At 37.6% G+C, this 14,082-nt stretch overlaps 1 protein-coding gene across 6 annotated transcripts in view; it reads right to left on the bottom strand.

Annotated features, from left to right (window-relative positions):
- ect2 (epithelial cell transforming 2) overlaps positions 1-14,082 on the bottom strand; it is a 62,751-nt gene that overhangs the window by 17,402 nt on the left and 31,267 nt on the right. For all 6 annotated transcript variants that reach the window (XM_040129259.1, XM_040129260.1, XM_040129257.1 and 3 more), the window contains 5 exons: positions 11,320-11,398; positions 9,767-9,886; positions 6,598-6,736; positions 3,678-3,832; positions 2,388-2,495 (listed from right to left, as the gene is read on the bottom strand). In XM_040129259.1, the coding sequence (XP_039985193.1) occupies positions 2,388-2,495; positions 3,678-3,832; positions 6,598-6,736; positions 9,767-9,886; positions 11,320-11,398 (601 nt within the window). The remainder of the gene's footprint in view (positions 1-2,387; positions 2,496-3,677; positions 3,833-6,597; positions 6,737-9,766; positions 9,887-11,319; positions 11,399-14,082) is intronic.

Below are 14,082 nucleotides of genomic sequence, written 5' to 3' on the forward strand. Positions count from 1 at the left end.
TAAAATGTCTACTTTGTGGAAACTGAGTTATTACAACATGCACAAAAAGGTTATTTGAAGTTAAAAAGTAATGTAGATAATAGCTGGATATATGAGCAGAATTGAGTCACGACAGTCTATGACGGGAACAGTTATGCGGAGCCGCCATAGCTCACGGGATTGTGTTGACTCAGGATGGTTAGCGGACTCTTGCCATCTCGGAGCAAATCTAGAGCTTGCATCTATGAGAGGGATAGACTGAAAAAAGACTGCATACTGATCTGAGCTCTTGGTTTGTATTTGTTGAAAAGATATTATCTCCGGCTATGAGATGTGAGGCCGTGGAATTTGACTGAACAGTGTACAGAATGTACTTTATTCAGTCTTTCCTTGCTGGAGAGCTAATTCTAATTAGCCAAGTGTCTGCAGATATCAGGCTGATGTCTTGTCAACACACAGTGCAGATGACTCAGTGAGCAGACTTTCAGTTTCTGCCCTGTTTGTGCTCAAAGTGATAATTAAAATGGATGTGTTTTACTTAGTTGAATCATCTGCTGTTGACAGCCCATGTGTAGCTTTATGGGAAAGCATTTATTTATTTATTTATTCTAAATATGCACAATTATGTCACTCTTTTAAGTGGTGTATTTTTTTTTTTTTTTAACTCTTGATCAACTGTTTTTTCAAATTTAGGCTTGAAAAATATAGATGTCATGTTTTAGTCGTTTTTTAATTTGCCAGGAAAATAAATCCTTGATCCAGTTTCATAACCGGGAAATGTGTTTACCACCCTGTAATGTGCACTTTACACAATTTCTTTTTTCAAAGAAACAACAGTGTTGCTTTTGCTGAATGTAGAAGAAATTTAAGTTCGCAGGATGAATTCTGAGAAGCGCTTTTCAACACTGGTATTAATCTGATGCAACTGAATTGTTACAAAAAAAAAGATAGCCATGACAATAATCTTGTGTCTGTATGTTTTAGGTATCTTATTATGAGCAGGCTTGCAATTACCAGTATCTATCTAACATCTATATTGCTGATAACAATATAGATATTAGAGAGTTTTTAAGAATCATCTGATAAATACATAACATAGCCACACTATTTTATTTCAAATTAGGTTAGTAAGACACCAAGATATGTGGTCAATAGAACATTTACAGTTAAATAAACTTGACAGTGCTCTCTGGTGGACAAACTATGTAATGCAGACACTTTTTTAAAATCACCTCACCCCTGGCATTTCTTTACTGACATTTCTTGTTACTGAGTGGCAAACATTCTTTTTATGTCAATACCGAAATATCTGCATTAGGCTATTATCTGCCAACATGTCAACCCAGCTGATTTATCTGTCAGGCACAATTAACAACTAAAATTGTTAAAATGTTGGTCCAATTAATTTGCCAATTTTTGCCAGCCACTATATCAGGTAACCAATTAAATTGGTTTGGTCAATTTTAAATCTGTGGGTTGAAATAAATAGATTATCGTTACATGAGTAATATAATTAATATAAATTGTTGAAGTTTTGTTTCATCATCAGTACTATTATAAAAAGCAGGAATCCAATCACTGTCATTCCAAGACCTGATGTTATGTAGTGACTAAATAAGTAGAAAAGAGGAAAGAACTAAAAGATGACAGTTGGAAAAAAACAACAACATAGGGAGCACTGATGCAGCAGCATTAGAGCATTTGAAACCTTTTAAAGCTAGTGTTAAGCTATAGGTATCCCTGCAAGCCTAGCTTCCACAAAGTTATTAGCTTTTATGACACCTACTGTGAAGGATCAGCATTCTGATGCACATGGTTTTCTTGAGAAGCCTAACGTTTTACTAGTAGCAGTACTATAATATCCTATTATTATGTGCTTTTATTGGTTATCTGTTTAAGTTGTAGTCATGTGCACAATGAATACATGCAAACCTCTTTATTGAAAGATAACAGCTGTTGACCTCTGGATATGTGGCTGTTTTTAAAGTCACCAAACTATGAATCAGGAACAGCAGATAACGCTGTAACACCAAGAAAAAGTAAAATTGGTAGAATCATTGGCCAGAAGCCCTTCTTTAACCTCTTAAACGTCACTGTACTCAATTGTTGTTCCCTCAAATATTTCCTTCAGGAGCTGTAAAGTCAGATAAACACTCATTGTTTGATACTGTCATATATTTAGTTTCTTGTTCCAAAGATTCTTTCAGAAAGTAAGTATCATACTTATATTCAGTTAAATATTCAAATTTTTTTGTACGGCAGATTTCAGTCCCAGCACACTATTGAATGTACGCGCAATCACATCAAAGAGAAAAGTCTACACAAGGTGTCTCGTGTACAATTACATACACATTTTTGTGTGATTCAGCATGAAATTGTTTGCATATTTAGAAACCTTCCGCTTTTACCTTTTTAGAGGTCTTCTTAATGGCCCTGGAGGCTTTGCTCAGGGTGCTGTCCATATCTTTAGTGCTGACCTGTAGTGTGTCTGGGTCTGTACACTGAATCATGTCCTCCTGGTTACAAAACAGACACAGCCTCAAACTCAGTATATTAAAATCATGACCTGAAGTGTGTAATTCATGTAATCAATGACAATATATACATTATGCTTTCCTTTCAAAACAGCTGCAAGAGGGGATAAGTAGTAGGATTCTCACACACAGTCTTTATTCCTCTCACCCCTTCATCCTGCAGTTCTTTTGAACAAGCAGGGTTCTATCTTGTTGGTATTCACATTGCAGCGTGGACCCGGTGAAAACAGCATTAGCAATGCAGCTGTGAGGCATGCAGACCAGAGGCCTACATCGTCCCCTGCTGCTTGCTCTGTTAAATACAGCTGACAGCCTCACCTACATATCTTCCAGTGTGCTCAATAATCATTAAGCTTAATTAACTCATAACAAGTCAGTTTTCCATAACTTCCCTAAACTATTAAAAGGTTGGAAATAATCTATGTCATTTTCACTCTCAAAAAATCCCACAAAAGTAATGAGCCACAACGTTGCACTGGAAAACGTGTACCTTTATTACCATGAACATACACAGTTTTGACTAAATCATAAATATACCATCCCTCTTCCAGAAACACTCACTAAAGCAGAACTTCATAGCTGAAAATTGTCAACAATAAATGTACTATATTCTCCTGTTTGGGTAAGGTTTTCTAAAAATGACAGAAATTGCTTGTTCTTTTGAAAAAGTTGAATCCATTTTTGATTAGGTAAATAATATGTATGGTTACTTTATGATACCTAGACTTGATCCTGGTGCAAGTCTACTGTGTTCATTGGAACAGTATTTGCTTTTTCCTGATTTGCCTTTTTCCAGACAAATTACTTATTTCATCTCACACACACACACACACACACATATCCCAAACCCAACATATCAATACAGAAATCAACTGTAGAGTATGGAGTTGTAATATGTTTATTTGAAAAGATATTAAGAGAATTAGTGCATGTGATTGAGACTGCTACAATTGTAGTAGCTTACAGTGTTGATAATTACCACCATATTTAGGGCTTGATGATGGTGATGTGACTAAGACTGGACCAATTTGTTTATGGAGAAGAAAAAAGTTTTTTCCAGTGTAAAGCGAAGGAAGCTGAGCTATTACAGCTTCCATCCCTGCCTGCCGATCTGATCAAATTATCTACTTTGTTTTCTTTGTGTGTGAGTGTGTGGCTTCTCACCGAATCAGCCCTGCAGATGGTGTTGGCAACATGGCGGCAAAGTGTTCGCAGCCACGCACTTTTAACCGTTTCCTCTCCGGTCAGTTGGAAGCTGAACAACAAGTTCTCCTGTTCAGTCGGAGGGTGAACCACCAAGGCGAATGCATTCACACACTCTGAGGGCAGGAAGTGAAAGAGCGCGAGGGACAGACAGTGATAGAGTGAGTGAGAGAAGATAATGAAGAGTGTCAAATAGAAGGGAGAAGGGAAATCAGCCAATGAAGAGAATGAGATAGGAAAGCATGAGAATGATTGAGGGAGGGTATTGGATGAGGAGAAGGGAAAGAGAAAAAGATGGGAAGAAAAAAAAAAACACATTAGACAAATAAACTTCTGTGCTTTATCCAAACTCCTTAAACATCAATCATTACTATTCCCTGTGTAAAGACTCAATTTGTCTCTGAACAGTGTGTTCTCACTTGAAACTACAGGGATGGACAAATTATTCCTGTCAGTGTCATACTGCATCTTGAAGTGTGGGATCCTGGAGCTGTCTTTAAGCAGTAAAAACTCTAGGACTCTGCAGAGTAAATGAGGGATATATCTACTTCACAGAAATGTTTAAATATTTAACCCTGCCGCTTAGGAAGGCCATAAAGAGATGCATATTACTATGTATGGTGAAGTCATCTCAAAATATTATCCCTGCCTCACATTTGTTAGCTGTCCTGTACCGTTTTGCTGCCCCACTTATCGCCAGTATTCGTATTTCTGTTGTGGGTTTCTTCCATGATGCTGATGGTTTTTGTTTGACCTTTGCTTGCCCTTCCCATTTTCACCTATTCACCATTTCTGTTATAGTAAAATATTGTGACAGCAGCACTATTCTTTATCTAGGCAGAAGACATTACGTTACGGATACAATATATCTGAAACCAACTTAAAGTGGCAATCTTGAAGATTTTCATTTAAATAAATGTTCAGTCACTATCTTTCGCCAAATGAGGTGACTGATGACTGAGCCTATGGCCTACTGATGAAAGTATTACAATATTTATATATTTGCAGTATTAGGAACTGGGTGTCTGTGGCGACATTCCCGAAAGAAATGCTGAATTTAGTTACTGCTAATGCAAACCGAACATTTCCTACTGCTGCAGCTTCACAATAGTTTGTTTTGCTGCCCTAGAACTCTGATCTGTAGCATTCAACCGCATTTGCTGTTACCATCAGTAACTACAGGTGTCGCCAAATCAAAAATAAATAAAATAAATAAATAAAATTATTCAGGACTGATAGCTGCTTAAGAGGGAAAACAGATTTCCGTCACGTGCTGTAGGTACAGTGTGTCAATGCTAGTGGTCTATGTTAAAGAGATAGTGACCGCTATTCAGTAAATGTAATTCTAACATGAAACTAATAGGATTGAGGGAATGAGATGTGTGTGGACCTCTCATTTCAGTCCAAGTGGGAAAGAGCATTTCATTCATGAATTTACGAAATCACTGTCTTTACTATAAAGTGGAAGAAAGAAGTTTCCATGCAAAAATTAGGTGACAACAGTTGTACTCTCAATTTACTGCTCACTATACAAGTTTTGAGTGTCTGTTTTATGGGGACTAGTGAATGAGGGAGTAATTTTGGACACAGCTCAAGGTGGTCAGCTCATTGTCATTCATTATGTCCGTCATGTGGAGGGACACTTATGAACTTTAAGTGACCACAGAGAAGTCAAGGGTATAAAATTGGAATTGGACATAACTATACCACTTCCAGTTCTGCTGACATGGCATTTTGCAATCAAAGCACAATAAATCAAGTTATGTTCATGTCTCAATCTTAATAATTTGAGCTTAATGCATACTAAAGATACTATAATCTTTACATGTTTTTAGCCCGTTAACTATGGGATGTGTAAACCTTACATGACTGTTGACTATTTTGCTGAGCGTTCTGCCCTTATTGGTTTTGGATTTCCTGATTTAAGTTTATTTCAACTATGTAAATCAATTTACAAAGATTTATTACAAATGCAAGCTAATTGAAAGAAAGGGTCACAATCTTTGAAAATTGTTCTAAAGTAATAGTCAGGTCCTTATTTAAACATTGAATATGTTTTACTTAATGTTATAATTCCTCATGTTCACACTTGCCATTAAAACACCCCTTCCTAATGTGCCTTCAATGTAAGTGTTGGAGGGGCGACAAAAAACAAAAACAAAAAACAATCCTAATTTTATGCAAGAATATATTCAAAAGTTTATCTGAAGCTTACACGAGGCTTCAGTTGTCTGAGTTAGAGAAAATCAAGAGGAAATCTGCCAAAGTTAGTGTTTTTAAGTATGGAGTTCCCTCTGTTTCCAAAGACAGGGTTTACTTGTGCAGCTGCAGTGGAGGGGTAGAATCAAAAACAATATTCTACTAAAAAATACTTGAAAACAGGAAAAAATAATTATAGTATGCAAAACCTGTTTCAATGTTAATATGGGCACCTGACTGCTGAATTAAGACAGATTTGAAAATTGTAAACCTATCCTTTACTTAAATTAGAAGTTGGTAGGAATTTTGAAACGATTTCTTCTTGGTGTGTCAAAGGAAACTGAAAATCAACCTTTGAGTCAGCTACTAATGACCATTCTTGATTTACGAAATTATTTTAAATGACATCCATGCTTGTTGTGAGATTTTCCAGAAACAGACATTGGGAATTAAACGATTTTAGCAGCTGACTTAGATCCCATCCTTGAAAGAACAAACTGGGAAAATGCTTCTACTAACTTAACTGTTTTCAAATAATTGAAACAAGTTGAAGTTGGTTTGTCATTGTGGTGTATTACAGGGACACTCCAAAAGGGCGTTTATCCACTCAAATGGCATATAAATGGAGTGATGAGCAGCAACTTCATTAGTTTGCAGTGTGTGCATGTTGTCACTGTGTTACCGTCTGTGTCCTGCAGGTCCAGCACTTTTCGAATCTGGGACAGCGGCATCAGTGCAATGTGTTTGAGTGGTGGTGGTGGTCTTGTCTGTCCCAGCGGGCTCTTAAACGTATTGATCACCTTGTGTCGCTTCCTTGCAATCTGCAGAGACACATACACACCCCCAAACACATGCATAAAGTGAGAAGGCAACTTTGGAGGTTAATGTAGGGAGGGCAACTTTCAAACAACATCCTGTACGTATGAGTGTGTGTCCTTGCAATTTAGAAATGCGTGTTAGTGCATTTTGCAGTATGAAGGTGAAGCTGCTGTTGTTTACTTGGCACTAAATCAGTGAGGCATTCATAGAGGTAAACGACGCAACTCATTATTGTCACATTAATTAGGAGCTGAGAAAGCTGAAAGACAAAGGAGGGAAGGAGGAAGAGCAAGAGAGTTGGAGAGGATAAAATAGGATACTACATTATAGGTCATTGTTATTTTGTCATGGTGAATGTGATTATATGAATGCAAGAGTTAATCAGTGACTAGTGAAGATGGAGGGGACTAATGAGGAAACCACTCTAACAACATTCACTCAATATATGTAAAGGACAACATGGTGAACTGTCAGTGTGTCTTTTCAACACACACAGGCTCATTAGGAGGTGTCGCCAACACTCCTGAATCAAAGCCAACACCCACATCATCTCTTTCATGATTGTCTGCCCTGTTCCTACGCTGCCTCTTTGCTAAGTATCGCACACACTAACTGTCTCAACAATGATAGACTGCACACAAATGAATTGATTACCTTTTCAATCTTGTTACTTTGCCAAAGGCTCCTTTCCGCCTCACCACTGAATCTGCACAAGAACCTCAGCATGTGTTTAAGAATATGCTGAGATCCCTGCTGAGATTCCCTTTACAAACAACGTACAGAGAAAGAAAGAAGTAGGAAATGGACGTATTTAGGGAGACTTTTTCCTAACATCACTGGATAAATGATATCAGAGTTCAAGGTAATAAAATTAGAAAGGCATTTCCGGTGATGCAGCTATTTATTTTACTTCTACATAGAGTATATCATTTATTGGATGTGGTTAAAGTTGATGGATGAACTCTAGTGAATTCTAAATACCACACCACATACCAATACTGCAACCAACATAACAAATTTGTATCACATATACACTCACCGCGTCCCTTTATTACACCATAAAGGGCCTTTTTCACTCTCAAAACTGTATCTTCTTTATTATCATTTACAGTTGTACATTTCATGCTGTACATTGCTTGAAAGTGCACACCTATTGTGAAAGGCACGCAGTTGTGTACAGCTCCAAAGTTTTGTGCATAATATGACATACAGCACTGAATATGACCTTCAAAAGATCTGAAATTGCACCCAAAAAGTTCAGTGTTCTCAAATACACCCACGAATCACTTTATTGGGAACACCATACTAATACCCGGTAGAGCCTCCCTTTTCTCTCAAAACAGCCTCAATTCTTCATGGCATGGATTTCAAAAGATGTTGGAAACATTCCTTTGAGATTCTGGTACATGTTGACATGATTGCATCCCATCAATTCTGCCCATTTGTCAGCTGCACGGTCATGCTGCCAATCTCCCATTACCACATTCCAAAGATCTTGTACTGGCCCCTGAAGTACAATGAACTCAACAATTGTCATGTTCATGAAACTAGTTTGATATATCTTTTGCTTTGTGACATGGTGCATTATCGTGGGGAAGTACAAGGAGGGTTTGTGGCCATAAAGGGATGCACATGGTCAACAACAATATTCAGATACACTATGGCATTCAAAAAATTACTGATTGGTATTAAGGGGCCCAAAGCGTGCCAGGAAAACATTCCTCACAGCATTACACCACTACCAGCAGCCTGGACTGTTGACAAAAGGCAAAATTGGGTCCATGTTGCTGACACCAAATTCAGACCATACCATCTGCGCGCCTCAAAAGGAATCGAGATTCATTTTTTCAAGTCTTCATCTCCCCAGTTGTGATGACCCTGTAGCATCACCTTCTAATGGTTTAGTACATCTGCCTAAAAGTTTGAAGTGTTGTGAATTCTGAGATGCTTTTCTGCTCACCACAGTTGTATAGAGTTGTTATCACAATTACTGTAGCTTTTCTGTCAGCTCGAACCAGTCTGGCCATTCTCCTTTGATTTTTCTGATCAACAAGGTGTTTCTGTCTGAAGAACTGCCGCTCACTGGATGTTGTATTGTTTTTTTGCACCATTCTGAGTAAACTCTAGAGACTATTATGCGTGAAAATCCCAGGAGATCAGCAGTTTCAGAATTACTCAAACCAGCCATCTGCCACAAACAAATCATGCCACAGTAAAGGTCACAATGAACAAATTTTTTCCCCCATTCTGATGTTCATGTGAGCTTTAACTGCAGCATTAAGGCCTATTCACAACAGAAGGTAGCAAAATTCATGTGTATCTTCGCAAAATATGTAGCTTTAGAAGATTAGTGATATAGTGACTCCTCGTAGAGATAGTTAAAGAACTGCCTTTTTGAAATGTATAGCTTACAAGTAGTAGAGGTAGTGTTTCTACTGTTACTGTCAATTGCACGTTTGCAAGTGTTCCAATAAAGTATATAAAAATGGGACCAGGATGGAAAGATGAAAAAAAAAAAAAAATGTACATGTCATTTACAAACTCAAAAAGATGGTTCTAGTATTAAGTTAATCCTCACATACAAGTATGTGGTGCAACACAGCAATTAAGCTACTTCTGTTAGATTGCAAAATGTAATGACCCATTTTGAACTCTAGCTCTCTGTGCCCGCAAAGGTCAGCACCATCAAGAATGTATTGGTCAACAGTGTATGGGTTGACCTTTTGGCTCGAGGTCAACAAAGTTGGATAACAACAATGGGGTATTTGTGTTTATTAACTTTGTTCCTTGGTGCGAGTGATTCAATTAAATGTTGTTTGACCAAGTCTTCAAAAAAAAATAAAATAAATAAATAAATAAATAAAACTTTACATTTATACTTGAAGGTAGGTGAAGACTCAAATAAGGATTGAAGATAGTTTCAATGTAAGGGGAAGACCTTCAGATTAGACTATGGTGAAGCAGGTAGATCAGGTGTGAATATGTTCTGTGTAAAATAGTCAAAAGTTATTAGTGTTCGTGTACATTCACACCTCAAGGCAGTCATTGAAGAGGAAGAGTGTGACATGTTCTCCACGGTCACATGGCTGGTCTCCCAGGGCGATTGTTTCTACTCTGTGGACCAGACTGCGATGGGATGAAAGCAAGTTTGCCTGCAGAGGACAAAAACCAGCCATGGGTTATTCATGTTATGTTGAATAATACAGAATTAATTTTTTCTCTGTGGGAAATATACATTTGACAATACTACTATGTACACACATAAAAGCAAATACACATACATATATTATACACACACACACACACACATATATACATACATGTACACACATACACACATATATATACATACATACACACACGCACGCACACAAATATGCACACTATCACGCATGCACATATGCACACACACAGATACGCACACACAAATGCACGCACAGACACATACAATATGTATAAACATATATTTATACATTTAGATACATGCATATATACACAACCACACACAGTGGACCATATGGTGTACTGTGTACACCGTCTTTGTTACAGGTTATAGATCTTTTTTTATAATGAGAAGTGTAAAAAAATATTCTCGGTTCATTATGACTCATTGTGGGACAAATTAGACTGGTGGGCGCCACAGTCTAGGTAATTAATGTCAACACTGCTTGTTATAATAGTTTTCCTAGTGTGGCTAATGTTATCAGTGCTAGCACCAGCAAACTTCTGTCCTTGGAGGTTAAGTCCACATGCCTGTGCTGAATGTGGTTATGCATTACTCGGGTCGAGTGGTTATGTGCCAGGTAATTTTGACACAGTTTACATACACCCTTGTTTTCATTTTCTGGATAAAACACTGCTAAAACAAGCTGGTTTTACAAGATGTCATCTCTCCCAGTTTCCACCTTGCCAGTTGACAACGTCCGAGCACAAGCATGGGGAGAGGGGGTTTAACCGAAAAGAAATACCGACCAGTAGTTCTGGAGCCGACTAGCAAAGTTAACAATGTTTAATTGTTTATTAGACTAATCACACACATCCCTATTCCAAACTTCTTCCATTTTTCAATTAGTGAAGCCACTATGCTCATGGGAACAGTCAAAGCTTTAGAAATAATTTCATACCCCTGCCATGATCTATACCTAGCCATAATTTTACAACAGAGGTCTATAAAGAGTTCATTGGACTTTATGGCTTGGTTTTTGTCCTGACATGCAATGAATTGTAGGGCCTTATATATAGACGTGTGTGTCTTTCTAAACTGTCTATTCAATTCAATTTGTCACAGGTGGACTCCAGTCAAGCTCTAGATACCTCAAGGATAATTAAAGCAAAGGATGCACCTGACCACAATTTCGAACACGACAGCAAACGGTCTGAATACTTTTGTGAAGAAGAGATTCCGGTTTCAAACTATGACTTGACTGATCTGTAGGGAGCCTACAATAAATCTATTTTCAGGGACAATGTGCAGAGCCCCATAATTTCAGTTTGTTTTTTCATTTGGAATAACATGAATAAAAAGATTATAGCACTTGGTCTAAACAACCACAGACATGCAAACAATAGCAATCCTCAAACTTACAGGACAGCCATCAACTTCATAAACAACATCAAAGATTTGCTTCTGGCCTTCAGTCTTCCTCTTGTCCTCATTGATGTGACTGGTTGAGGGGAAATGAGAGGGGAAGTTAGTTAATAATGTTATTGCTCATCTCACTAGTACTGAAACAATTAGCCAATAAATCAATTAGTTGACTAACAATAAAACAAAAAAACAAAAACAAAAACGAAAAAACAACAATTTCGATAATCCATCACCTGTCTCAGTCATTTGTAACCCACAGGGTTACTTTCTTTCATTAACCCTAGGATATTGTATGTATTGCCAATGTGTTTACTTATTTGAGATGTAATGCAGGGTCTGTTAATGTCTGTATCGGCTTATACTGAGTATTGCAATTTACTGAAGACAGTGAAAGCAGCATAATTCAATCCAATTTTAGTACATAAGCAGTTTGTGTGGAAGGTACAGGGGTTTACACGTGGTGATGGGCTTAAAAACTAGCCTGCTTGTTTTACTTTCACCTGTTTGTTTGCATTCTACCTCATAATTAGCTGGTGAAGAGGCAATGTCAAGTTCCTAAGCTACTGACAGGCTGGGGGGGTGAGAAAAACAACAGCAGAATGAGATGCAAGGTTATGTGAAAGCAAATTGCTCCCTTGCCGTCTCTTGATGCAAGGACAGAGAGAAGCAGGATTAATGTGCAGAGAAAGACCCAATCCTTTTCGATAAGTTTTGATAAGAGTATTACTGAAGCGGAATGCAGTAAGTGGCTGTTGTTGATGTTTAAGATGTAAAAGTAGTGTTTTTGGAAAGTTTGGAGTTATTGTGTAGAGTTTTACAGCTAGGCTAAAAGCTGCATGCTACTAAGCTAGCATGTTTGGACAGTGGACATCATTAGGTGTGCTAGCTGTGGAGCTAACATTTTGCTTTCTCCCTGGTGACTATTATATACAGTTTGGTTCCATTAAGTATTTGGATAGTGACATAATTTTTGTAAGTATATTGTTTTATTTAGTTAATTTTACCGGCGTAAATTAGGTTAAAGGGGTTTAAAGGTAACAGTCACCAACTCAATATACTGTACATTAGAAGCATGCAGAATAAATTATATTACTATTGAGTAATGGTAAACAAATCTTGGTTGCTGTTCAGAAGGCCTGCAAGCTACACATTTATCAAGGAAAAATGCTCAACATTTTCTGGTTCCACCCTCTCAAGTCTGAGGAATTGCTGCTTATTTCTGTTTAATAGCATTGTAAATTGAACATCTTTGGGTTTTGGACAATTGGATAGAAAAAAAACAAGCAATTTAAAGACATCTCCTTGGACTATGGGAAAATGTAATGGCTATTTTCCAACCTTTTACAGGGTAAGCATTCACTGATTATTCATATATAATTGACAAGGAAAATAATCAACAAGTCGATTGCGCATGGTTGGATCACAAAGCTAGACCAGATGGAATATGGCAAAACATACGAGAACATTAAGAGTTAACAATATTTGATTTTCCAACTTCCAGAGTAAAACAGAAATCACAGGACGAATTATTCAAGTACAGATTTATGATTAGCATTTCAGGGTTTTATGGTGGAGGTGCCACCCTCCTCCAAAATAAAGAGCACCTTTGCTGATGTCAGAAGAAATCATTTGATATACTGTATTTAGTGGATTCAGAAAGTATTCAGACTGCTCAATTTTTTTACACTTGTGTTGTGGATTTAAATTTAAATTGATAGAATTGCGCTTTTTTTTTGCCCATCAATCGACACTAATTATTTTTAAAATAAAAAATTGTATTTCAACTTATCAAAGCAGTAGTTCACAATATCGGGAAGAAAGAAAACCTCAGTTTTTACAAGTTTGAAAAGTAGAAATGATCAGAGTCAGGTGGAAATGGAAGAGTTAATTTGATGATCACCAGCTGAAAACCAATTTTAACAGACTGTATGAGTAGTTCCGTGTTGTTTGCATCAATGACTCACAGAGAATTAACTTAAAGAATGGGAGCATCTTTCACGTCAGGTAAGCATAATCCTGGGGAAAAACATGCATTTAAATAGCCAAATATATGTAATATACTCTACTCTATCCTCCCTACTAACCTCTACAATTGTACATTTAATACAGTACATTGTTTGAAAGTTCACGACTATTGTAAAAGGCACTCAGTTCAGTGGTGTCAAATACACTTTATTAGGGACACCATACAAATACTAGGTAGGGCCTCCCTTTGCTCTCAAAACAGCGTCAGCTCTTCTTGACATGGATTACAAAAGATGTTGGAAACATTCCTTTGAATTCTGCTACAAGTTGACATGATTGCATCCCATCATTTCTGTAGATTTGTCAACTGCACATTGATGCTGCCAATCTACCATCCTACCACATTCCAAAGGTGTACTGGATTTAGATATGGTGACTGGTGCATTATCATGATGGAAGTAGCCATTACAAGAAGGGTAAATTGTGGCCATAAAGCGGTGCACACGGTCAACAAAATATTCAGATAGGCTGCATTCAAAAAATTTATGATTGGTATGAAGGGGTCCACAGCATTACACCACTACCAGCAGCCTGGATTGTTAACACAGTGCAAACTGCGCCCAGGGATTCATGTTGTTGACACCAAATTCGGACTCCACCATATGCGTGCCTCATCTGATATCACGATTCATCAGACCTGGCTTAATTTTTCCAGTCTTCCAGCAGTAAAGTTTTGATGAACCTGTGGCAACCGCAGCCTCGGATTTCTGTTCTCAAACTGAAAGGAGTGGTGCC

This window comes from Xiphias gladius, chromosome 6, assembly GCF_016859285.1.
Source record: "Xiphias gladius isolate SHS-SW01 ecotype Sanya breed wild chromosome 6, ASM1685928v1, whole genome shotgun sequence".
Lineage (NCBI taxonomy): Eukaryota > Metazoa > Chordata > Actinopteri > Istiophoriformes > Xiphiidae > Xiphias > Xiphias gladius.